The sequence below is a fragment of the Danio rerio genome, chromosome 19 (assembly GCF_052040795.2).
Source record: "Danio rerio strain M-AB ecotype USA chromosome 19, GRCz13ab, whole genome shotgun sequence".
Classification (NCBI taxonomy): domain Eukaryota; kingdom Metazoa; phylum Chordata; class Actinopteri; order Cypriniformes; family Danionidae; genus Danio; species Danio rerio.
The window spans coordinates 24,682,309-24,707,500 of record NC_141039.2 but is presented as its reverse complement, the minus strand read 5'-3'; the positions used below and the strand labels follow the sequence as shown (position 1 = coordinate 24,707,500).

Here is a 25,192-nt window from a genome sequence, read left to right as displayed (position 1 = left end):
GCAACCTGATAGAGCTTGAGAGGTACTGCCAAGAGGAATGGGCAAAAATTCCCAAAGACAGATGTGTCAAGCTTGTGGCATCATATTCAAAAAGACTTGAGGCTGTAATTGCTGCCAAAGGTGCATTAACAAAGTATTGGGCAAAAGCTGTGAATACTTATGTAAATGTGATTTGATCAGTTTTTTTTTTTTAAATACATTTGCAACAATTTCAAAAAATCTTTTTTCATATTGTCATCATGGGGTTTTGTGTTTTGAATTTTGAAGAAATACATTTAATCTATTTGGGAATAGGGCTGTAACATAAAAAAAATGTGGAAAAACTGAAGAGCTATATATATATTTTGAGTTGAAGTCAGAATTATTAGCCCCCCTTTATTTATTTTATTACATTTTTTTATATTTCCTAAATGATGTTTAATAGAGCAAGGGCATTGTCACAGTATGTCTGATAATGATTTTTGTTCTTCTGGAGAAAGTCTTATTTTTTTTTTATTTTGGCTAGAATAAAAGCACTTGCCTAAAAGCCATTTCAAGGTCAAAATTATTACCCCCTTTGGTCCCACTTTATATTAAGTGGCCTTAACTAATATGTATTTACACAGGAATTAATAGTTTGTTACAATGTACTTATTTTTTAAATACATGTATTAACTGTGTACTTATGCTTGATTAAATACATGTATGTAATTACATTTGTAACTAACTTTTGTAATTACATTTGTAAATACACGGTTGGCCATCCCTTACACCTTAACCCACCCTTAAACCTACCCATGCCACCAAACCTGTCCATAACCCAACCTCTATCCCAACTCAAAAGCACCACAAGTGTTCTCAAATACATTATAAACACAGTAAGTACATTGTATTTATTTTTTGATGTAAGTACATAGTAGTTAAGGACACTTAATATAAAGTAGGACCCCCCCTTTTAGCTATATATATTTTGGGATAGTCTACAGAACAAACCTTCAATAACTTGCCTAGATAAAATAAATCAGTTATTAGAAACGAGTTATTAAAACTATTATGTTCAGAAATGAGTTGAAAACAATTTCTCTCCGTGAAAAAGAAATTGGGGAAAAAATAAACAGGGGGGGCTGATAATTTAGGGGGGCTAACAATTCTGACTTCAACCGTATATATATATATATATATATATATATATATATATATATATATATATATATATATATATATATATATATATATATATATATATATATATATATATATATATATATATATATAAAAACAAATAAAAATTCCTGTACATTTTCACAATTGTATCAGCCACGTGTGGGTCTATATATATTTATTTATTTATTTATTTTTATTAACTTATTAATATTTTTTAATTCTGCCAACCACAAGCTTTTAAACAGAAGTGTATATGTTACAAAATTGTAAAAATTAGCATGCTAGTATATTATTCTGAATATCCCCATTGATTGATTGCTTTTCTACCAACCTCTAGAGGCCAGTGTTGTAAAATAAGCAGTTTGACATCATTTTACAGGTCATTTTAGGCCACTTTTCAGTAAATTAGAAACTTTTATTATTCGTTGCCAGAATTGAGATAATTTAACTTAAGCATGACTTTAAAAATATCATCACTCATGCACACGGTAAAACACAGTTGTGCATACTCTTAATAAATGGTGAGTTGTTTCAGTGCGATTTTGTATAAAATATGGACATACCCACACTGGCTTAAAATGTTTTACATTATAAAATATTTGACATTTTACCCAAATTTAAGTTGTAACAACTTGCAATTTAATAGTGTTCTTGTATTATTCCTTCTGCTTTACAAATGTACACTCAAAATTGTTTGCTGCTTGTTCAAATACTTATTTAAGATGAGCTGAATTAACATAGTTCTGGAGTTTGTTTGGGACAACTTAATTGTTTCATGTTCAATCCACTTAAGTTTGTAAAAACAATTTAGTTAACTTAATTGATTTGTGTTGGGACAACATGAAGGAATTGTGTGGAACCCAACATTTTTATACAGTGTACATGATTGCTTTTTTCAGTCCAATTTTGAGGGATGTAAACAATATCAATGGCCCTAACGTGTTTCCTGTTTTACATTTTTACTTTCCATAGCTTCTGAGAATCTGAAAAGGTCCATGTATTGGCAAATAATGTAATGGCAGCTATTGCAATCTCTTTTTGTAGTTTGACAACAGGAAATACATGAGCTAATGACATCGCCACATTGAAATGGTCTATAAGGCATGGCTTATTGGTCAATTGTTGTGTTGAAGCTGGTTTGATAGACTGCCGGACAGAGAATGATGGCCTGTGATGGCTCTGTCTGCATGAATGGAGGCATTTAGTCTCTGCACACTGTTAAAGGAAAACAAAAGGCTGCTTCTGTCCCTCTTCTCCATGTGCACAGAGAGAAAAGCAGATCCAAATCACATTATGTATTAGCATATCCACAAAAATCACGGTTCGATACGATACGACACAGTGGTGTCACGGTTCGGTATGTTTTCGATACAGCAATAAAATAAAAAAGCAAGAGGATTTCTCTGATTTCAATTTTTTAATGTATTAAAACTAAAATCATAAAAGTATGATCTTGTTTTTTTTTCTTTTACTTTAAACAGTGATAGAGCTACACTTCTGGGGTTTCTGCTTAGCAGCAAATAAAACAAATCCTTCTTTATACTCAAAACCAAAAAGCTGCTTATAAAAATAAATAAATAAATAAATATATATATATATATATATATATATATATATATATATATATATATATATATATATATATATATATATATATATATATATATATATATTTATAAGCAGCTTTTTATATATATATATATATATATATATATATATATATATATATATATATATATATATATATATACATATATATATATATATATATATATATATATATATATATATACATAAAAATATATATATAAAATAATATATATAACCCAATATATAATTATATATATAAATGAGTGTGTGTGTGTTTGTGATATTGTAGCAGTTAAACAAATAAAAAGAAATTAATAATTTAGTTTTTATATGGAACTCAGTTTCAATCATTTTTTAGGTTTCATTTTTAGAAAGATGAGTGTTCACCTTTCCTTCAGACAGCACAGATCTGCTCGATTTGACTGTCACCTGCGATTTTAGTGGATCTAAAAGCAGGAATTATTTGAATGAAAAGGGTTTATGAAGAAATATTGTAACGGGGCTCTATTACATTTATCATTTTCTTAAAACCCGAAATTTCCTCTACCGATTAAGATCTCTCATATCCAAAGCTATAAATGTACTGATCGCCTTGTTGATTTGTTTTGAGGCAGCGGGGGCGGAGCCAGCATAAGCAGGCTGACACAGAAGGCAGCAAGATAGCTAATGAGTGCATCATGCTTTAATAAAGTGATATTCTGAGTTCAAAAGCGATGTTCTACTGTTTAACATGATGGCGGGGAAGGCAGCTTGTTGGATGCCACGTCATTTAGGATGCCATGTTGTTGCACTGAAAACATGATATTTTGTACTTATTCACTTTTTTCTTTTTAGATCTTAGTCTGAATGGAATTGTTGGGTTTGTAATGCATACCGAACCAAAAGTCTCGTACCAAAGGTTCAATACGAATACACATATTGTTACACCCTTAATATATATATATATATAATGTACATACAGCACTGTTTTTGTTTTGCTACTTTATTTCTTAAAGGCTAGTGGAATAACTTAAACAAACTGTCATTTTTCAAGAAATCTTTAATTGTGTGAAATTTATTATCAGTTTCTTAGGCAGAAATATTTTAAACAAGCTTTTTAAAGTATGCTACAAGTGAAATAATTGTTGGTTCTTGTAAAAAGTAAAATCAACTACTATTAAAATTTTATTTTTGGCTTAAATTTAATAAAGTGATATAAAGTAGATGACCAAAAACACACAAACAAATTACTTGGAATGGAAGCAGAAAATTTCCCAGAGATGGGTTGCAGCTGGAAGGTAAACTGTGTAAAACATGCTGGATAAGTTGGCGGTTCATTCCGATGTGGCCACCCCAGATCAGTAAAAGGACCTAGCCGAAAAGAAAATGAATGAATGGAAGCAGAAAATCTACAAAATAAAAAGCTAATTAAACTACCAATAAAAACTACTACAATCGTTACTTAATAATAACTTTAGTGTTGAATAGATGTTTTCAGTCTTATGGCAACAAAGGCAAAGAATTATTTTATATTATTACTATTATTATTATTTAGCAGCACGGTGGTGCAGTTGGTAGCACAATCGCCTCAAGAAGGTTGCTGGTTCGAGCCTCAGCTGGGTCAGTTGGTATTTCTGTGAGTAGTTTACATGTTCTCCCCATATTTGCTTGGGATTTTGCTCCAGTTTCCCCCACAAGCCCAAAATTGTGTGGTATAGGTGAACTAGTAAAGCTTAATTGTGGCTAGTGTATGTGTGTGAATGAGTTTGTATGAATGTTTCCCAGTGATGGGTTGCAGCTGTAAGGGCATCCGCTGTGTAAAATACCTGATCAATAAAGGGAAAAAGCCAAAAAAAAAATGCATAAATAATAATAATTATTATTATCTTAATTTTGATAGATTTGATAGACGAGACCCACAGAACCAGCAAGATTTTTACACTGTTGAAGTCTGTGAACAATCACACCTGAGCAATGCCTTCATGACTTTATTCTCCATATGAGAGGTGTCCTTAAGCTGCCATCATTAAAATAAAACAAAAACTTTTATAAAGTATTAAATGCATTTCAGTAGTTCAGTAATTTCTCATTGTGTCATTTCATTGTTATTACACATAAATATGGTTTCATTTATTTATTTTTTTGTTGCTTTTATTTCTATATTTCAATTGTTTGGGTTTTTACCAAAATCTTATTCAATTCCATGTCAACAGCTCCTTTAGACAAATTACTCCCAGGAAAAAATTATATGTTCAATACTTATTTTCCCCACTGTATGTTCTACCTGCTTTCTGTGCGAAATCCCATTTGATAGAAATGTCCTCTTAATTGTGCACCTGACAGATTCAATCACACTCACAGACAGTTGAATAAAGGCTCCTTTGTGCGATCAAGCCGGTGGATGTCAGAAACAAGCTGAACACACTCTAAACTCACCAAAAATCCTTTTGTGGCCTTACATGACATCTTGTTTTCTAAAGTCAATTAAACCTGCATAACTTTACTTGTTGCAGGTTTTATTACAGCTTTTCAAATGAATACTTTGTTTTCACTGCTTTTCCAGCGGAAGAAGAAGCCGAAGGACAAGAGCGTCTCTGCGGCACTGCTGAATGAGGGGATCGCTGGGGTGATCAAACTGGCAAGTCCGCTGTCTCAAGAGAAACATAAGAAGAAGAAGGAAAAACTAGGGAATAAGACTGAGGAAGAGGACGAAAAGAAGGAAGGAAAGGATGAGAATAAGGAGGAAGGGAAAGAAGAGAAGACCATTACAGTGAGGAAGAGAAACAAAAAGCACCTGAAAGTCACCATCGCTCCTGGTACTGTGACTTCAGCATCTGCTGGGCAGGTGAGATCAGCTTTCAGTCTAGTAACAACAATAATGGGGAAAATGACTTATTTTTCCCGCCATTTTATTTTATAACAGCATTTTCTGTACCTGTAAGTAGTACTCATAAAATATTGTTTCACCATCAATATCACCATGTGCACATTCACAATAGTCACACTAGAGATTTGAAATTTGTGGGGTCACTGCAGAATTTAACTGTGATAGGGGGAAAGTTGATCATTTTCATGTGTTTTTTAAGCTTGTGATTGTGTGAGCATTCAGGCACAAGTGATTGTACCATTTGTAACTTTAGCAAAGATTAATTGTAAATAATATTTCAGCATCTGAATGCTGTATAACTCCACAGATAAAACACTGAGCCTTTTTGAACTTTTGCTCTACAGTATTTATCTGTGCTTGTATTTGTTTATTATATTTTATGCATGGCTCTTTTTCCATAAAATTATTCCAATCTAAATTAAGGAATTCTTTCTAAATAGAGCTATGTAAATATTTTTGTTTGATATTACAACATAATCTAATGGCTAGGCTTGGGCGGTAATATGGTAAACTGCGGGATGTAAAAATAGCAACGGCATGAGTTTCCATATTGTTATACCTTCATTAAAAACAATGATATAGGAGACAAGGGTTAAATAGTAAATTTCATTTATTTTTTGTCTAAAAATGTGTATGCCTGTTGTAGGGTGGGAGGGGTGGATAGCAAGTCTCGAAAAAGAACACAACTTCTGCAGTTTGGCTGTATTTCGAGATTCGACTGAATGAGAAAGGAGAGGTGGTAAATATGGACGAGACTATTTGCAAATTGTGCAACAAAAATTTGACCATGAGATGGAAATACCTTGAATCTAAGATTGCACACACTTTTGAAAATCAACCTAATATGCTGATTAATTTTCCTGTCACAACATGCAGGACGTTTGAAGGGGCCATTTAGCCTTTTGTTATTTTACATCTATGAACAATTTATTTTGCTGCTTAGTATTTTATCTCAGTATTTTATTGCCAATAATTGCCATTAGGAAGAAACACAATCATTCCATTAAACATTTGATTAAAAAAATATTGGAATACACTCAAAATGAATCCCTATTTTTTGTCCTATTTTATTTAAACACATTATTCTGGTTAGTTTTCTAACCAGCTTCTAATAATTTACAACACTACTAGTAAAATGTAATAAAATAGTTTAGTAACTTATTTATCAACTGGTCTGGACCATCCAAGATCTTTAAAAGATTTTAAAAACATCTATTGTACCCCTAATGAAGTGCACTAGAGGGTTAATCTTGGTGGATATTGAGCACAATAGGCTGAAGTTGGCACTGAGACTGGTGCTGTGTGAAATAGCAGCCCTCGCTCAACCAGCTCATGCCAATGACAACAGCTATCCCTTTTTCTTACAAAGCTATTGAGCGGTATAAAAGCTTCTGTTATGTAAGATGTTGTCCTGGTAACTACATTTGCTTGCAAAATGTGACAACAACTGCTTGCAAACTGTAAATTCAGTGACTTTAATGATGCTGCATATACATGGGCATAAATAAAATTCAGATTTGCTAAAATTAACATTTTGTTTTACATTTAAAGACTAAAAACAGATTTTTGAAAGGCAACAACCTAAAAAAATAAATGTAAAAATTATATATATATATATTGAAAAAAACATTCATATTGATTAATTACTTTTTTCAGTAAAGCATAACATTCAATATCTTAAAACATTTAAACAACGAGAAATGCATTTGAAACCTTTTAAAATCAATGTTAATTTCAATATTAACTAAAAACCTTTTGAATCACATTTAAATCAAAATTGTCTTTCATTTATTAATTTTCTTCCAGCTAAGTACCTTTATTAATTAGTGGTCGCCAAAGCGGAATGATCCGCCAACTTATCCAGCTTATGTTTTATGCAGTGGATGCCCTTCTAGCTGCAACCCATCACTGGGAAACATCAATACACACTCATACACTATGGACAATTTACCTTAACCAATTCACCTATAGCACATGTCTTTGAACTGTGGGGGAAACCAGAGCACCCAAAAGAAACTTACGTGAACACAGGGAGAACATGCAAACTCCACACAGAAATGCCAACTGACCCAGCCGGGGATCTAACCAGCAAAATTTTTGCTGTGAAGCGACAGCGCCACCCACTGCACCACCATATTGTCTTTTTTTTAGCATTTTAAAAATCCTTAAGATAACATTTAAAATAAAGTGTTGTAACCCTAACATAAAAAATACAAACAAATATTTTAATTGCATTGATTATTGTTAGTTAATGACTTAACTAACTTAAGCTAAGTGAGCTTTATTAACTAACAAGATTATTTTTCCATACCAAAGGTAAGGGATAATGGTCACACTTTACAAAAAACTTTCAATAATGTATTTATACTGTCACACTTTATTTTGATGGTCAGTTTGTCGAATTTAAGTTACATTAACATAAACTAAGTATAAACAGTTTTTGAATTTATTGATAACATTTCAACATTTACCAATGTCCTATTAAATTCCAAATACATGCTTGTAAACATAAGTTAATGCACTGTGAGTTAACATGAACTAACAATGAACAAATATTGTAATAAATGGATCGTTCATAGTTTGTTCCTCTTAGTAAATTCCTTAACTAGCATTAAATAACACAACCTTATTATAGTTACCAGAGTAATTCATGATTTTCAAAGTTATGGCTTACGTAATGCATATCATTGACAACAAAAATATTTAACACAATTTATTTTCATAAATTAACTGATAATGACAGCTTTTAGTTTCATAACCTGCAATTCTTTTTTTATGTTTCATAATTGTATATGTGCATACCTAACAACCCTGCAAACACACATACTGTGTACATGGCTTATAGGGGCACTTGGCATACTTTATTTTATACTGTAAAAACACTTATTATTTGACCCTACTTCACTCCAGCCCCTAAACCAAACCCTCACAGGAAACTTGTGGCAAATTTTGAATGTTAAAAAGACCCCAGTAGGTAGGGCTGAACAATATATCGTTCAAGCATTGATATTTCAATGTGTGTATCTGCAATAGTCACATTGTGGGATTTCATTATTTAATAAAGATTACAGGAAAAAGATATTATCATATGCTATTGTATATTATTATTTATACAATGATAACCATATTATTTACATTTGATTGTTCAATTTCTATTATTGGGATTTTGTTTATCGTATACACAAATAAATAACACCAGGTGTATTTAACTTCTATCCTATAAGAACTATATGACGTTTCTATACCTATTATTTGACTTCTATGTTTCAGAGTATTGGTCACTAAATGTTGGGATGCATCACTTGACTCAATACTGTATAGTTTATCAAACAGAGACCCATTTGTTCATGGGGAGGCAATAAACTCTCCCCCACACAACAGATCAAATCTATCGTTGCATTGTGCTAAACACCCAGTGACATTCCACCATTGTGTGGATCTGAAGCACTACAGGGGCAACACAAACTTGCACAGAACAGATCAGATCAGATCAGATCACCTTTCCCTTCTCCAGCACTGATCATCCACAGCATTTTGCACCGTCATCTCCACACACAAACAACACCAGAACATCCAGCAGCTCTGGTGTAATCACTCGGCATCCATAACTAGGGCGGTCCGTGCTGGATTCCTACCGGGTAAGTTGCACTGCAGGTACAGTTATTTACTGCGGTCAAGCCAGCCGCGGTTCGGAAAAACACAGTCAAGCCAGCCGCGCTTTATATTTTGGTGCGCGCGTATTATTATCATTACGGTAATGTCAGCAGCCACACAGAGAGCGCTCCACAGAGCACCCATTTCGCCCAGAACAGAGAGATGACAACGAAATATAAGTTTATCCCCCTTTCCTCCCACGTATGCTTTATTAAACAATTTATTAGCTTTTTTGACTGTTGTTATTTAAAGAAATTGGTTTCTGGGCTTACCTTTAATTTCCTCAAGTTTATCTTTTTGCTTCAAATGATTTTATAGCAGATCAAACGGACAGAATAAATATACGATTTCTAAATACACAGAATGCGTTTCTACTTCTCCTAGCCAACTACAGTACATTGCAAATAAGGTTAAATGCAATTTTATACAACGTGGCTAAACTCAGAAAGTGAAAACAATCATAAAGTAGTCCAACAAAACATTGTTTGAATTACAAATATATGTTTATTTCATTTAAAGGAGATTTAAAAGGTTATGTTTCTTTCAGTATATGGGATATGGGGCATTATTACACTTTAGATGACTGTAAAGACCTTATTATTTGTTATAAGTAGAATATAACAACAATAAGATCTGATGCAGGAAGTCAAATACTAAGCATACATCATATGAAGCCTGTTTTACTGCAGCATTTTGGAGAAATGTACCATTAACACACTTTAAAGTGCTATAAAGAAATAAGTAAAAAAAAAACAAAGTTTGGTTCTGATACAGGATGTACATGCATACCTCATGTGAAAGACCTCATTTAAGTTAACAGAAGAAAACTATGGACAGGACATCCAATATTATATGCATACCTCATAATAACTTACTGCAGCATTTTGGAGAAATTTGCTATTATTGAGCTATAAAGTCTTTAAAGTGTTATAAATACATTGTTTGACATAAGTTAAATAAAAGACTGATCAGGTCTGATACTAGATGTCTCATGCTATATGCATATATACAACATATGAATCCTTTTTACTGCAGCAATTTGGAAAAAAAATGCTCATTTAAAAGATGTAGAAAAAAAAACAATAGTCAGGTCTTATACAGGACATCCCATACTAAACCTCATATAAAGACTTGTTACTGCAGCGTTTTGGAGAAATTGGGCATTAACATTACTCAAAGTGTTATGAAGACCCAATTTTCAATAAATAGACAAAAAACAATGATCAGTTCCTGTACAGAACATCACATACAATATGCATACTACATATAAACACTTCTTACTCCAGCAATCTGGAGAAGTGGGACATTAACAAAATATAAAGTGTTATAAAGACCCAATTTCGATTAAGAAGAAAGAAACAATGGTCAGTTCTTATTCAGGACATCCCATACTATATGTGTACTTCACATGAAATCTTTTTTACTGCAGCGTTTTGGAGAAACTGGGTATTAACCTATTATAAAGTGATATAAAAACCCCATTTCTAATAAGTAGAAAAAAACAATGGAAAGTACTTATACAGGACATACCATACTATTTATGTACTTCACATGAAGCGTTTTTACTGCAGCGTTTTAAAGAAACGGGGTATTAACATAATATAAAATACTATAAAGACCACATTTTAAATTGGTAGAAAAAATCTATGGTCAGTTCTTATACAGGACATCCCATACTATATGTGTACTTCACATGAAACCTTTTTACTGCAGTGTTTTGGAGAAATTGTATATAATATATTTCAAAGTGTTCTAAAGACCCCAATTCAAATAAGTAGAAAAAAACAATGGTCAGTTCCTATACAGGACATCCATACTATATCTGTACTTCACATAAAACTTTTTTACTGCAGCATTTTGGAGAAATGGGGTATTAAAATAATATAAAGTGCTATAAAGACCTCATTTCAAATAAGTAGAAAAAAACAATGGTCAGTTCTAGTACAGGACATCCCATACTATGAGTGTACATTACATGAAACCTTCTTACTGCACTGTTTTGGAGAAATGAGGTATTAACACAACAAAGTGATATAAAAACCCCATTTCAAATAAGTAGAAAAAAAACAATGGTCGGTTCTTATACAGGACATCCCATACTATATATGTACTTCACATGAAACCTTTTTACTGCAGCATTTTAGAGAAACGGGGTGTTAACATAGAAAAAAAGTACTATAAAGTCCCCCTTTCAAATAAGTAGAGAAAAACAATGGTCAGATCTTATACACGACACCCTTATCTCTGTGTGTACTTCACATGAAAGTTTTTTGCTGCAGCATTTTAAAGACACGGGGGAATTAACATAGTATAAAGTAATATAAGGACCCCGTTTTAAATAAGTAGAAAAAAACAATAGTCAGTTCTTATACAGGACATACCATACTATATGTGTACTTCACATTAAACCTTCTTACTGCACTGTTTTGGAGAAATTGTATATTAATATGATTTAAAGTGTTATAAAGACCCCATTTTTAATAAGTAGAAAAAGACAATGGTCAGTTCTTACATAAGAAATCCCATACTATGTACTTGACATGAAACTTTCTTACTGCACTGTTTTGGAGAAATGGGGTATTAACATAATATAAAGTACTATAAAGACCCCATTTCCAAAAAGTAGAAAGAAACAATGGTCAGTTCTTATTCAGGACATCCCATACTATATGTGTACTTCACATAAAAACTTTTTACTGCACTGTTTTGGAGAAACGGGGTAATAACCTAATATAAAGTGCTATAAAGACCGCATTTCAAATAAGTAGAAAAAACAATAGTCAGTTCTTATACAGGACATACCATACTATATGTGTACTTTACATGAAACCTTTTTACTGCAGCATTATGGAGAAAGGGGGTATTCACATAATATAAAGTGCTATAAAGACCCCATTTCAAATAAGTAGAAAAAGACAATGGTCAGTTCTTATACAGGACATCCCATACTATATGTGTACTTCACATGAAACCTTTTTACTGCAGCATTTTGGAGAAAGGGGGTATTAACGTAAAATAAAGTGCTATAAAGACCCCATTTCAAATAAGTAGAAAAAAACAATGATCAGTTCTTATACAAGACATCCCATACTATATGTGCACTTCACATGAAACATTTTTACTGCAGCATTTTGGAGAAAGGGGGTATTAACATAATATAAAGTACTATAAAGACCCCATTTCCAATAAGTAGAAAGAAACAATGGTCAGTTCTTATTCAGGACATCCCATACTTTATGTGTACTTCACATAAAAACTTTTTACTGCACTGTTTTGGAGAATTGGGGTAATAACCTAATATAAAGTGCTATAAAGACCGCATTTCAAATAAGTAGAAAAAAACAATAGTCAGTTCTTATACAGGACATACCATACTATATGTGTACTTCACATGAAACCTTTTTACTGCAGCATTTTGGAGAAAGGGGGTATTAACATAATATAAAGTGCTATAAAGACCCAATTTCAAATAAGTAGAAAAAGACAATGGTCAGTTCTTATACATGACATACCATACTATATATGTACTTCACATGAAACCTTTTTACAGCAGCATTTTGGAGAAACGAGGTATTAAGCCAATATAAAGTGCTATAAAGACCCTATTTCAAATAAGTAGAAAAAAAACAATGGTCAGTTCTTATACAGGACATCCCATACTATATATGTACTTCACATGAAACCTTTTTACTGCAGCATTTTAAAGAGAAGGGGTATTAACATAATATAAAATACTATAAAGACCGCATTTTAAATAAGTAGAAAAAAACAATGGTCAGTTCTTACACAGGACATCCCATACTATGTGTGGACTTCACATGAAACCTTATTACAGCAGTGTTTTGGAGAAATTGTTTAATATTATATTTCAAAGTGTTATAAAGACCCCAATTTAAATAAGTCGAAAAAAACAATGTTCAGTTATTATACAAGACATCCCATACTATATCTGTACTTCACATGAAACCTATTTACTGCAGCATTTTGGAGAAAGGGGGTATTAACATAATATAAAGTGCTATAAAGACCCCAATTCAAATAAGTAGAAAAAGACAATGGTCAGTTCTTATACAGGACATCGCATACTATATCTGTACTTCACATGAAACCTATTTACTGCAGCGTTTTGGAGAAAGGGGGTATTAACATAATATAAAGTGCTTTAAAGACCCCATTTCAAATAAGTAGAAAAAGACAATGGTCAGTTCTTATACAGGACATCCCATACTATATCTGTACTACACATGAAACCTTTTTACTGCAGCATTTTGGAGAAACGGGGTATTAAGCCAATATAAAGTGCTACAAAGACCCTATTTCAAATAAGTAGAAAAACACAAAGGTCAGTTCTTAAACAGGACGTCCCATACTATATGTGTACTTCACATGAAACCTTTTTATTGCAGCGTTTTAGAGAAACAGCGTATTAACATCTTATAAAGTGCTATAAAGAGCCCATTTCTGAAAAGTAAAAAAAAAACAATGGTCAGTTCTTATACAGGACATCCCATACTATATGTGAATTTTACATTAAATCTTTTTTACTGCAGCATTTTGTAGTATTAGGTTACTAATGTAATTCAAAATGTTATAAAGACCCCATATCAAATAAGTAGAAAAAAATAATGGTCAGTTCTTATACAGGACGTCCCATACTACAGTATATCTGTACTTCACATGAAACCTTTTTACTGCAGCATTTTGGAGAAAGGGGGTATTAACATAATATAAAGTGCTATAAAGACCCCATTTCAAATAAGTAGAAAAAGACAATGGTCAGTTCTTATACATGACATCCCATACTACATATGTACTTCACATGAAACCTTTTTACTGCAGCATTTTGAAGAAACGGGGTATTAAGCTAATATCAAGTGCTATAAAGACCCCATTTCAAATAAGTAGAAAAAAACAATGGTCAGTTCTTATACAGGACATCCCATACTATATGTGCTCTTCACATGAAACCTTTCTACTGCAGCATTTTAAAGAAACTGGGTATTAACATATTTTATAGTGCTATAAAGAGCCCATTTCCAATAAGTAGAAAAAAACAATGGTCAGTTCTTAAACAGGACGTCCCATACTATGTGCACTTGACATGAAACCTTTTTACTGCAGCGTTTTGGAGAAATTGGGTATTAAAATATTATATAGTGCTATAAAGACCGCATTTCAAATAATTAGAAAAAAAAACAGTGGTCAGTTCTTATTCAGGACATCCCATACTATGTTTGTACTTGACCTGAAACCTTTTTACTCCAGTGTTTTGGAAAAATTAGGTAATAACATATTATAAAGTGTTATAAAGACCCCAATTCAAATAAGTTGAAAAAAAAAAACAATGTCAGTTCTTATACATGACATCCCATACTATATCTGTACTTCACATGGAACCTTTTTAATTAACAATTGGGTATTATTATAATTCAAAATGTTATAAAGACCCCACTTCCAAAAAGTATAAAAAAAACAATGATTAGTTATTGTACAGGACTTTCCATACTAAATGTGTACTTCACATAAAAACCTTATTACAGCAGGGTTTTTGAGAAATGAGGTTTAACATAATTTAAAGTGTTTCAAAGACCCAATTTCTTGTAAGTAGAAGAAAACAATGGTCAGCTCTTATGCAGGACATCCTATATTATAAGCGTACTTCACATGAACACTTGTTACTTCAGTTTTTTGGAGAATTGGGACATTATTACTTTTCAGATGGATATAAACACCCAATTTCTAATAAGTACATAAAATCATCTGTTCTTGTACATATGAAGACTTCTTACTGCAGCAAGTTCTATAATGACCCAATTTCTACTATGTAGAAGAAAACATTGATCAGTCGTACAGGACATGCAATGCTATATGCATATCTCAGAGGAAGACTTGTTACTGCATCGTTTTGGAGAATTGGGACATTGTTACCTTTTAGATTGCTACAAACACCTCATTTCTAATAAGTAGAAAAAAGAACAGTCATTTCTTTTACAGGACATCACATACTATATGCATACCTCATAGGAAGACTTGTTACTGCAGTGATCTGGATTAATGGGGCGTTATTACTCTTCAGATGACTTTAACGTGTCCATTTCGAATGAGTAGAATAAAATAATGGTCAGTTTTGATACAGGACGAATGTGTCAAGGACAGACAGCACATCACAGTTTTCCACAACTCCAAATGTGTCAGGGATACACAAAATTGCAGTTCCCTTCCTGCTGAGGAACTGTATTTATTGACCTCCATAGTAATTGTTTTTTTTTTCTAAAATGGAAGTCAATGGTTACCAGTTTTCAAGTTCATTCTAAATATCTTTTGTGTTCAACCAAAAGAAGGAACTAATAAATGTTTGTAACCATTTGATTGCCAGTGCATAGTGCGTTCATTTTCACTTTTGGGTAAACTATCTCTATGAAATTAACCAAACATATTTGGTTTGTCTTTAGCCCCTTTCACACATACAGACCTTTCCGGAAAATTGCCGGCAATTTTCCGGAAAGGTTGTATGTGTGAACAGGTCCTTTTTGAAAATACCGGTAAATTCGTTCTGGCTATTTTCCGGAAAGAGAAGTTGTAACATTACCGGCAATTTGCCGGAATGCATGCTCTGTGTGAATGCAGAAGGAAGATTACCGTAATAAGCGCGTGCACGTCTAGAACGTGCTGACGTGAGACGTCTGCTTTAGCCAATCACAACAGTCAGACGCATTTACGTCCGCGCGTTTTGTGAGAATAAAAACCTTTGAATATTTTTCCAGACACATTTAGCTGCTAGAAGTTAGTCAGATCACGTTTATATGTTCTTCTTTATGCCAACTGTGTAAATAATCATAGATGAGATGCTTATGATAAGCCGTTGTTTGTTTACCTTTAGGCTTTGCGTGTGCCTTTGAAACAGCCTGTGAGCGCCTGCACACGCACATATTATGAACATCTCGACATGCGAAAGTGATCCTGCGAAAGTTGTTCACAATATTGATCATCCACAGAGTTTGTAATTTAGTCAAATGTTTACAAACACAAGCGCAGCCATTTAAAGCTCATTTGTGGTGAATGATGTCAGAATTTACCGGTATTTTGGAATGGATGTGTGAATGCTCTTTTCCGGAAAATTTCCGTAATGTCCTCGCCTGTGTGAACAGCGCTTTTTTGAATATACCGGTAAAGTCGTTCCGGAAATTTTCCAGATATTTACCGGTATCACTGTGTGAAAGGGGCTTTTGTCTTTGTACCCTACATTTGGAGCAGCACCACTCATCATCCCCAATAATATCATTTTGTTGTAATGGTACAATAATAGCTTGAGACAGTTGGGATGATGCCATCAACCTAACTGACCACTGAATTGTCCATTGAAGAACTGACCGTTTTTTTCTACTTATTTGAAATGGGGTCTTTATAGCACTTTATTTTACGTTAATACCCCCTTTCTCCAAAATGCTGCAGTAAAAAGGTTTCATGTGAAGTACACATATAGTATGGTATGTCCTGTATAAGAACTGACCAATGTTTTTTTTCTACTTATTTGAAATAGGGTCTTTATAGCACTTTATATTGGCTTAATACCCCGTTTCTCCAAAATGCTGCAGTAAAAAGGTTTCATGTGAAGTACATATATAGTAGGGTATGTCATGTATAAGATCTGACCATTGTCTTTTTCTACTTATTTGAAATGGGGTCTTTATAGCACTTTATATTATGTTAATACCCCCTTTCTCCAAAATGCTGCAGTAAAAAGGTTTCATGTGAAGTACACATATAGTATGGCATGTCCTGTATAAGAACTGACCATTGTTTTTTTCTACTTATTTGAAATGCGGTCTTTATAGCACTTTATATTATGTTAATACCCCCTTTCTCCAAAACGCTGCAGTAAAAATGTTTCATGTGAAGTGCACATATAGTATGGGATGTCCTGTATAAGAACTGACCATTGTTTTTTTCTACTTATTTGAAATGGGGTCTTTATAGCACTTTATTTTACGTTAATACCCCCTTTCTCCAAAATGCTGCAGTAAAAAGGTTTCATGTGAAGTACACATATAGTATGGTATGTCCTGTATAAGAACTGACCATTGTTTTTTTTCTACTTATTTGAAATAGGGTCTTTATAGCACTTTATATTGGCTTAATACCCCGTTTCTCCAAAATGCTGCAGTAAAAAGGTTTCATCTGAAGTACATATATAGTAGGGTATGTCATGTATAAGATCTGACCATTGTCTTTTTCTACTTATTTGAAATGGGGTCTTTATAGCACTTTATATTATGTTAATACCCCCTTTCTCCAAAATGCTGCAGTAAAAAGGTTTCATGTGAAGTACACATATAGTATGGCATGTCCTGTATAAGAACTGACCATTGTTTTTTTCTACTTATTTGAAATGCGGTCTTTATAGCACTTTATATTATGTTAATACCCCCTTTCTCCAAAACGCTGCAGTAAAAATGTTTCATGTGAAGTGCACATATAGTATGGGATGTCCTGTATAAGAACTGACCATTGTTTTTTTCTACTTATTTGAAATGGGGTCTTTATAGCACTTTATTTTACGTTAATACCCCCTTTCTCTAAAATGCTGCAGTAAAAAGGTTTCATGTAAAGTACACATATAGTATGGTATGTCCTGTATAAGAACTGACCATTGTTTTTTTCTACTTATTTGAAATAGGGTCTTTATAGCACTTTATATTGGCCTAATACCCCGTTTCTCCAAAATGCTGCAGTAAAAAGGTTTCATGTGAAGTACATATATAGTAGGGTATGTCATGTATAAGAACTGACCATTGTCTTTTTCTACTTATTTGAAATGGGGTCTTTATAGCACTTTATATTATGTTAATACCCCCTTTCTCCAAAATGCTGCAGTAAAAAGGTTTCATGTGAAGTACACATATAGTATGGTATGTCCTGTATAAGAACTGACCATTGTTTTTTTCTACTTATTTGAAATGCGGTCTTTATAGCACTTTATATTATGTTAATACCCCCTTTCTCCAAAACGCTGCAGTCAAAAGGTTTCATGTGAAGTACACATATAGTATGATATGTCCTGTATAAGAACTGACCATTGTCTTTTTCTACTTATTTGAAATGGGGTCTTTATAGCACTTTATATTATGTTAATACCCCCTTTCTCCAAAATGCTGCCGTAAAAAGGTTTCATGTGAAGTACACATATAGTATGGTATGTCCTGTATAAGAACTGACTATTCTTTTTTTCTACTTATTTGAAATGCGGTCTTTATAGCACTTTATATTAGGTTATTACCCCAATTCTCCAAAACAGTGCAGTAAAAAGTTTTTATGTGAAGTACACATAAAGTATGGGATGTCCTGAATAAGAACTGACCATTGTTTCTTTCTATTTATTGGAAATGGGGTCTTTATAGTACTTTATATTATGTTAATACCCCATTTCTCCAAAACAGTGCAGTAAGAAAGTTTCATGTCAAGTACATAGTATGGGATGTCCTGTATAAGAACTGATAATTGTTTTTTTCTACTTATTTGAAATGGGGTCTTTATAGCACTTTATTTTACATTAATACCCCCTTTCTCCAAAATGCTGCAGTAAAAAGGTTTCATGTGAAGTACACATATAGTATGGTATGTCCTGTATAAGAACTGACCATTGTTTTTTTCTACTTAATTGAAATAGGGTCTTTATAGCACTTTATATTGGCTTAATACCCCGTTTCTCCAAAATGCTGCAGTAAAAAGGTTTCATGTGAAGTACATATATAGTAGGGTATGTCATGTATAAGAACTGACCATTGTCTTTTTCTACTTATTTGAAATGGGGTCTTTATAGCACTTTATATTATGTTAATACCCCCTTTCTCCAAAATGCTGCAGTAAAAAGGTTTCATGTGAAGTACACATATAGTATGGTATGTCCTGTATAAGAACTGACCATTGTTTTTTTCTACTTATTTGAAATGCGGTCATTATAGCACTTTATATTATGTTAATACCCCCTTTCTCCAAAATGCTGCAGTAAAAAGGTTTCATGTGAAGTACACATATAGTATGGTATGTCCTGTATAAGAACTGACCATTGTTTTTTTCTACTTATTTGAAATGCGGTCTTTATAGCACTTTATATTATGTTAATACCCCCTTTCTCCAAAACGCTGCAGTAAAAATGTTTCATGTGAAGTGCACATATAGTATGGGATGTCCTGTATAAGAACTGACCATTGTTTTTTTCTACTTATTTGAAATGGGGTCTTTATAGCACTTTATTTTACGTTAATACCCCCTTTCTCCAAAATGCTGCAGTAAAAAGGTTTCATGTGAAGTACACATATAGTATGGTATGTCCTGTATAAGAACTGACTATTGTTTTTTTCTACTTATTTGAAATGCGGTCTTTATAGCACTTTATATTAGGTTATTACCCCGTTTCTCCAAAACAGTGCAGTAAAAAGTTTTTATGTGAAGTACACATATAGTATGGGATGTCCTGAATAAGAACTGACCATTGTTTCTTTCTACTTTTTGGAAATGGGGTCTTTATAGTACTTTATATTATGTTAATACCTTATTTCTCCAAAACAGTGCAGTAAGAAAGTTTCATGTCAAGTACATAGTATGGGATTTCCTATGTAAGAACTGACCATTGTCTTTTTCTACTTATTAAAAATGGGGTCTTTATAACACTTTAAATCATATTAATATACAATTTCTCCAAAACAGTGCAGTAAGAAGGTTTCATGTGAAGTACACATATAGTATGGTATGTCCTGTATAAGAACTGACTATTGTTTTTTTCTACTTATTTAAATTGGGGTCTTTATAACACTTTGAAATATAATATTATACAATTTCTCCAAAACACTGCAGTAATAAGGTTTCATGTGAAGTCCACACATAGTATGGGATGTCCTGTGTAAGAACTGACCATTGTTTTTTTCTACTTATTTAAAATGCGGTCTTTATAGTATCTTATATTATGTTAATACCCCGTCTCTTTAAAATGCTGCAGTAAAAAGGTTTCATTTGAAGTACATATATAGTATGGGATGTCCTGTATAAGATCTGACCATTGTTTTTTTCTACTTATTTGAAATGCGGTCTTTATAGTATTTTATATTATGTTATTACCCCGTCTCTTTAAAATGCTGCAGTAAAAAGGTTTCATGTGAAGTACATATATAGTATGGGATGTCCTGTGTAAGAACTGACCATTGTTTTTTTCTACTTATTTAAATTGGGGTCTTTATAGTATTTTATTTTATGTTAATACCCCGTCTCTTTAAATTGCTGCAGTAAAAAGGTTTCATGTGAAGTACATATATAGTATGGGATATTCTGTATAAGAACTGACCATTGTTTTTTTCTACTTATTTAAATTGGGGTCTTTATAACACTTTGAAATATAATAATATACAGTTTCTCCAAAACACTGCAGTAAAAAGGTTTCATTTGAAGTTCACACATAGTATGGGATGTCCTGTATAAGAACTGACCATTATTTTTTTCTACTTATTAAAAATGGGGTCTTTATAGTATTTTATATTATGTTAATACCCCGTCTCTTTAAAATGCTGCAGTAAAAAGGTTTCATGTGAAGTACATATAAAGTATGGGATGTCCTGTATAAGATCTGACCATTGTTTTTTTCTACTTATTTGAAATGGGGACTTTATAGCACTTTATTTTATGTTAATACCCCATTTCATTAAAATGCTGCAGTAAATAGGTTTCATATGAAGTAGAGATATAGTATGGGATGTCGTGTATAATAACTGACCATTGTTTTTTTTTCTACTTATTTAAATTGGGGTCTTTATAACACTTTGAAATATAATATTATACAATTTCTCCAAAACACTGCAGTAATAAGGTTTCATGTGAAGTCCACACATAGTATGGGATGTCCTGTGTAAGAACTGACCATTGTTTTTTTCTACTTATTTAAAATGCGGTCTTTATAGTATTTTATATTATGTTAATACCCCTTCTCTTTAAAATGCTGCAGTAAAAAGGTTTCATGTGAAGTACATATATAGTATGGGATGTCCTGTATAAGAACTGACCATTGTTTTTTCTACTTATTTAAATTGGGGTCTTTATAACACTTTGAAATATAATATTATACAATTTCTCCAAAACACTGCAGTAATAAGGTTTCATGTGAAGTCCACACATAGTATGGGATGTCCTGTGTAAGAACTGACCATTGTTTTTTTCTACTTATTTAAAATGCGGTCTTTATAGTATCTTATATTATGTTAATACCCCATCTCTTTAAAATGCTGCAGTAAAAAGGTTTCATGTGAAGTACATATATAGTATGGGATGTCCTGTATAAGATCTGACCATTGTTTTTTTCTACTTACTTGAAATGGGGACTTTATAGCACTTTATTTTATGTTAATACCCCATTTCATTAAAATGCTGCAGTAAATAGGTTTCATGTGAAGTAGAGATATAGTATGGAATGTCGTGTATAATATCTGACCATTGTTTTTTTTCTACTTATTTAAATTGGGGTCTTTATAACACTTTGAAATATAATATTATACAATTTCTCCAAAACACTGCAGTAATAAGGTTTCATGTGAAGTCCACACATAGTATGGGATGTCCTGTGTAAGAACTGACCATTGTTTTTTTCTACTTATTTAAAATGCGGTCTTTATAGTATTTTATATTATGTTAATACCCCTTCTCTTTAAAATGCTGCAGTAAAAAGGTTTCATGTGAAGTACATATATAGTATGGGATGTCCTGTATAAGAACTGACCATTGTTTTTTTCTACTTATTTGAAATGGGGTCTTTATAGCACTTTATTTTATGTTAATACCCCATTTCTCTAAAATGCTGCAGTAAATAGGTTTCATGTGAAGTAGAGATATAGTATGGGATGTCGTGTATAATAACTGACCATTGTTTTTTTCTACTTATTTAAATTGGGGTCTTTATAACACTTTGAAATATAATATTATACGATTTCTCCAAAACACTGCAGTAATAAGGTTTCATGTGAAGTTCACACATAGTATGGGATGTCCTGTATAAGAACTGACCATTGTTTTTTTCTACTTATTTAAAATGGGGTCTTTATAGTATTTTATATTATGTTAATACCCCGTCTCTTTAAAATGCTGCAGTAAAAAGGTTTCATGTGAAGTACACATAGAGTATGGGATGTCCTATATAAGAACTGACCATTGTTTTTTTCTACTTATTAGAAATAGGGTCCTTATAACACTTTAAATCATATTAATATACAATTTCTCTAAAACAGTGCAGTATTAAGATTTAATGTGAAGTACACATATAGTATGAAATGTCCTGTATAAGAACTGACCATTGTTTTTTTCTACTTATTTAAAATAAACTCTTTACAGTACTTTATATTATGTTAATACCCCGTTTCTTTAAAATGCTGCAGTAAAAAGCTTTTATGTGAAGTACACACATAGGATGTCCTGTATAAGATCTGACCATTGTTTTTTTCTACTTATTTGAATTGGAGTTTTTTATAGCACTTTAAAATATGTTAATACCCTGTTCCTCCAAAACTCTGTAGTTAAAAGTTTTCTTGTGTAGTACAGATATAGTATGGTATGTCCTGTATATGAACTGACCATTGTTTTTTCCTACTTATTTGAAATGTTGTCTTTATAGCACTTTTTATTAGGTTATTACCCCGTTTCTCCAAAACAGTGCAGTAAAATGATTTCATATGACGTACACATATAGCATGGGATGTTCTGTACAGGAACTGATCATTGTTTTTGTCTACTTATTGGAAATTGGGTCTTTATAACACTGAGTAATGCTAATACCCAATTTCTCCAAAACATTGCAGTAATAAGTCTTTATTTGAAGTTTAGAATGTGATGTACTGTATCAGATCTGACTATTGTTTTTTTCTACATATTTTAAATGAGCAATTTTTTTTCCAAATTGCTGAAGTAAAAAGTATTCAGATGTAGTATATATGCATATAGCATGGGACATCCAGTATCAAACCAGATCAGTCTTTTATTTAACTTATGTCAAACAATGTATTTATAGCACTTTAAAGACTTTATAGCTCAATAATAGCACATTTCTCCAAAATGCTGTAGTAAGTTATTATGAGGTATGCATATAATATTGGATGTCCTGTCCATAGTTTTCTTCTGTTAACTTAAATGAGGTCTTTTACATCAGGTATGCATGTACATCCTGTATCAGAACCAAACTTTGTTTTTTTTTCTACTTATTTCTTTATAACACTTTAAAGTGTGTTAATGGTACATTTCTCCAAAATGCTGCAGTAAAACAGGCTTCATATGATGTATGCTTAGTATTTGACTTCCTGCATCAGATCTTATTGTTGTTATATTCTACTTATAACAAATAATAAGGTCTTTACAGTCATCTAAAGTGTAATGATGCCCCATATCCCATATACTGAAAGAAACATAACCTTTTAAATCTCCTTTAAATAAAATAAACATATATTTGTAATTCAAACAATGTTTTGTTGGACTACTTTATGATTGTTTTCACTTTCTGAGGTTAGCCACGTTGTATAAAATTGCATTTAACCTTATTTGCAATGTACTGTAGTTGGCTAGGAGAAGTAGAAACGCATTCTGTGTATTTAGAAATCGTATATTTATTCTGTCCGTTTGATCTGCTATAAAATCATTTGAAGCAAAAAGATAAACTTGAGGAAATTAAAGGTAAGCCCAGAAACCAATTTCTTAAAATAACAACAGTCAAAAAAAGCTAATAAATTGTTTAATAAACCATACGTGGGAGGAAAGAGGGATAACCTTATCTTTCGTTGTCATCTCTCTGTTCTGGGCGAAATGGGTGCTCTGTGGAGCGCTCTCTGTGTGGCTGCTGACATTACCGTAATGATAATAATACGCGCGCACCGAAATATAAAGCGCGGCTGGCTTGACTGTGTTTTTCCGAACCGCGGCTGGCTTGACCGCAGTATTTATTTGTGTTTGTCCATATCGCAGCATCTTATGCTCGTTGAATGTGCGTTATTCGCTGGCGGGACGCTGTAAGTTTGGCATCGCTTCACCGGAGCGATACATGCGGGGTGGCGACACTGACATTTGGCGTGTTGACAGATCTGAAGGGAGGGTGAAACAGCTGGATGCTGCTGTAGATGGACTGTAAAGTGAAGCTGTTGTTTAAATGATGCTCGGTGCGTTTGCCGCATCGTTGAATTTGCTGAGCAATGATGACGAGAATGTTCCTTAGCGCGCGGAAACGCGACGCGCTGAGATTGCTAATAATGTGAATTTATTGAGTGCGAGATGTATAAACAAGGGCAGGAGGTTTCTGTCAGTTTGCTGAAGTGGAGTTGGTTAGGAGTGTAATTTGTTCCGGTATAGACATTTTCTGCAAAATATGTTGTTTGTGTTCTTGTTAACATTGTTAGGTGAGGGCTGTAGCATATTTTTATAAATAACACACGAACAAAATGTAGCACTAGGGTAAACCCAAACTACATGCTACCTTGTTTTATTACATTTAAAGCCTACACAGCTGTAGGTTTTGGGTCGTTTTTCAGCTACTTTTTTTCATTTTTAAAATTAGTTTTTGAAGGGTTATGTTCTTCTAGGATTATGGATACAGTTATTCATTTAGGCTACTTGATCAAATACAGTAGGCTATTTGTGTTAAAGCCTCGATTTGGGATTTAGCCTATATGTTTATCAGTAAATCATTTCAAGAGTTCAGATGCAAATGCATAGAGCTATAAGTGCCTCCAAGACTCTTAAGTTCTAAAACTTTGCTCTTAAATTAGCTTTTTTTCCCAATCCGATATATGCATTTAATTTACTATGACTCAATAAAAATAGGCTTTTTATTGTCTTTAGAGTTAAATTGCTGAACCTTTGCTGAAAAAAAAAACTATGTTCGAACTTCAAAAGAGTTAGCAAATCAATACCAATCTCCATTTT

At 32.6% G+C, this 25,192-nt stretch overlaps 1 protein-coding gene across 12 annotated transcripts in view; it reads left to right on the top strand.

Moving 5' to 3' along the window:
* The window catches only part of pleca (plectin a), a 213,972-nt gene that overhangs the window by 7,059 nt on the left and 181,721 nt on the right, over positions 1-25,192 (top strand). For 6 of the 12 annotated variants that reach the window (NM_001430891.1, XM_087294777.1, XM_087294752.1 and 3 more), the window contains exon 3: positions 5,276-5,557. In NM_001430891.1, the coding sequence (NP_001417820.1) occupies positions 5,276-5,557 (282 nt within the window). Of the gene's footprint in view, positions 1-5,275; positions 5,558-9,063; positions 9,238-24,146; positions 24,283-25,192 lie in introns of those variants that run through there. The other 6 variants (XM_087294781.1, XM_087294757.1, XM_087294779.1 and 3 more) reach the window with 2 other exon arrangements.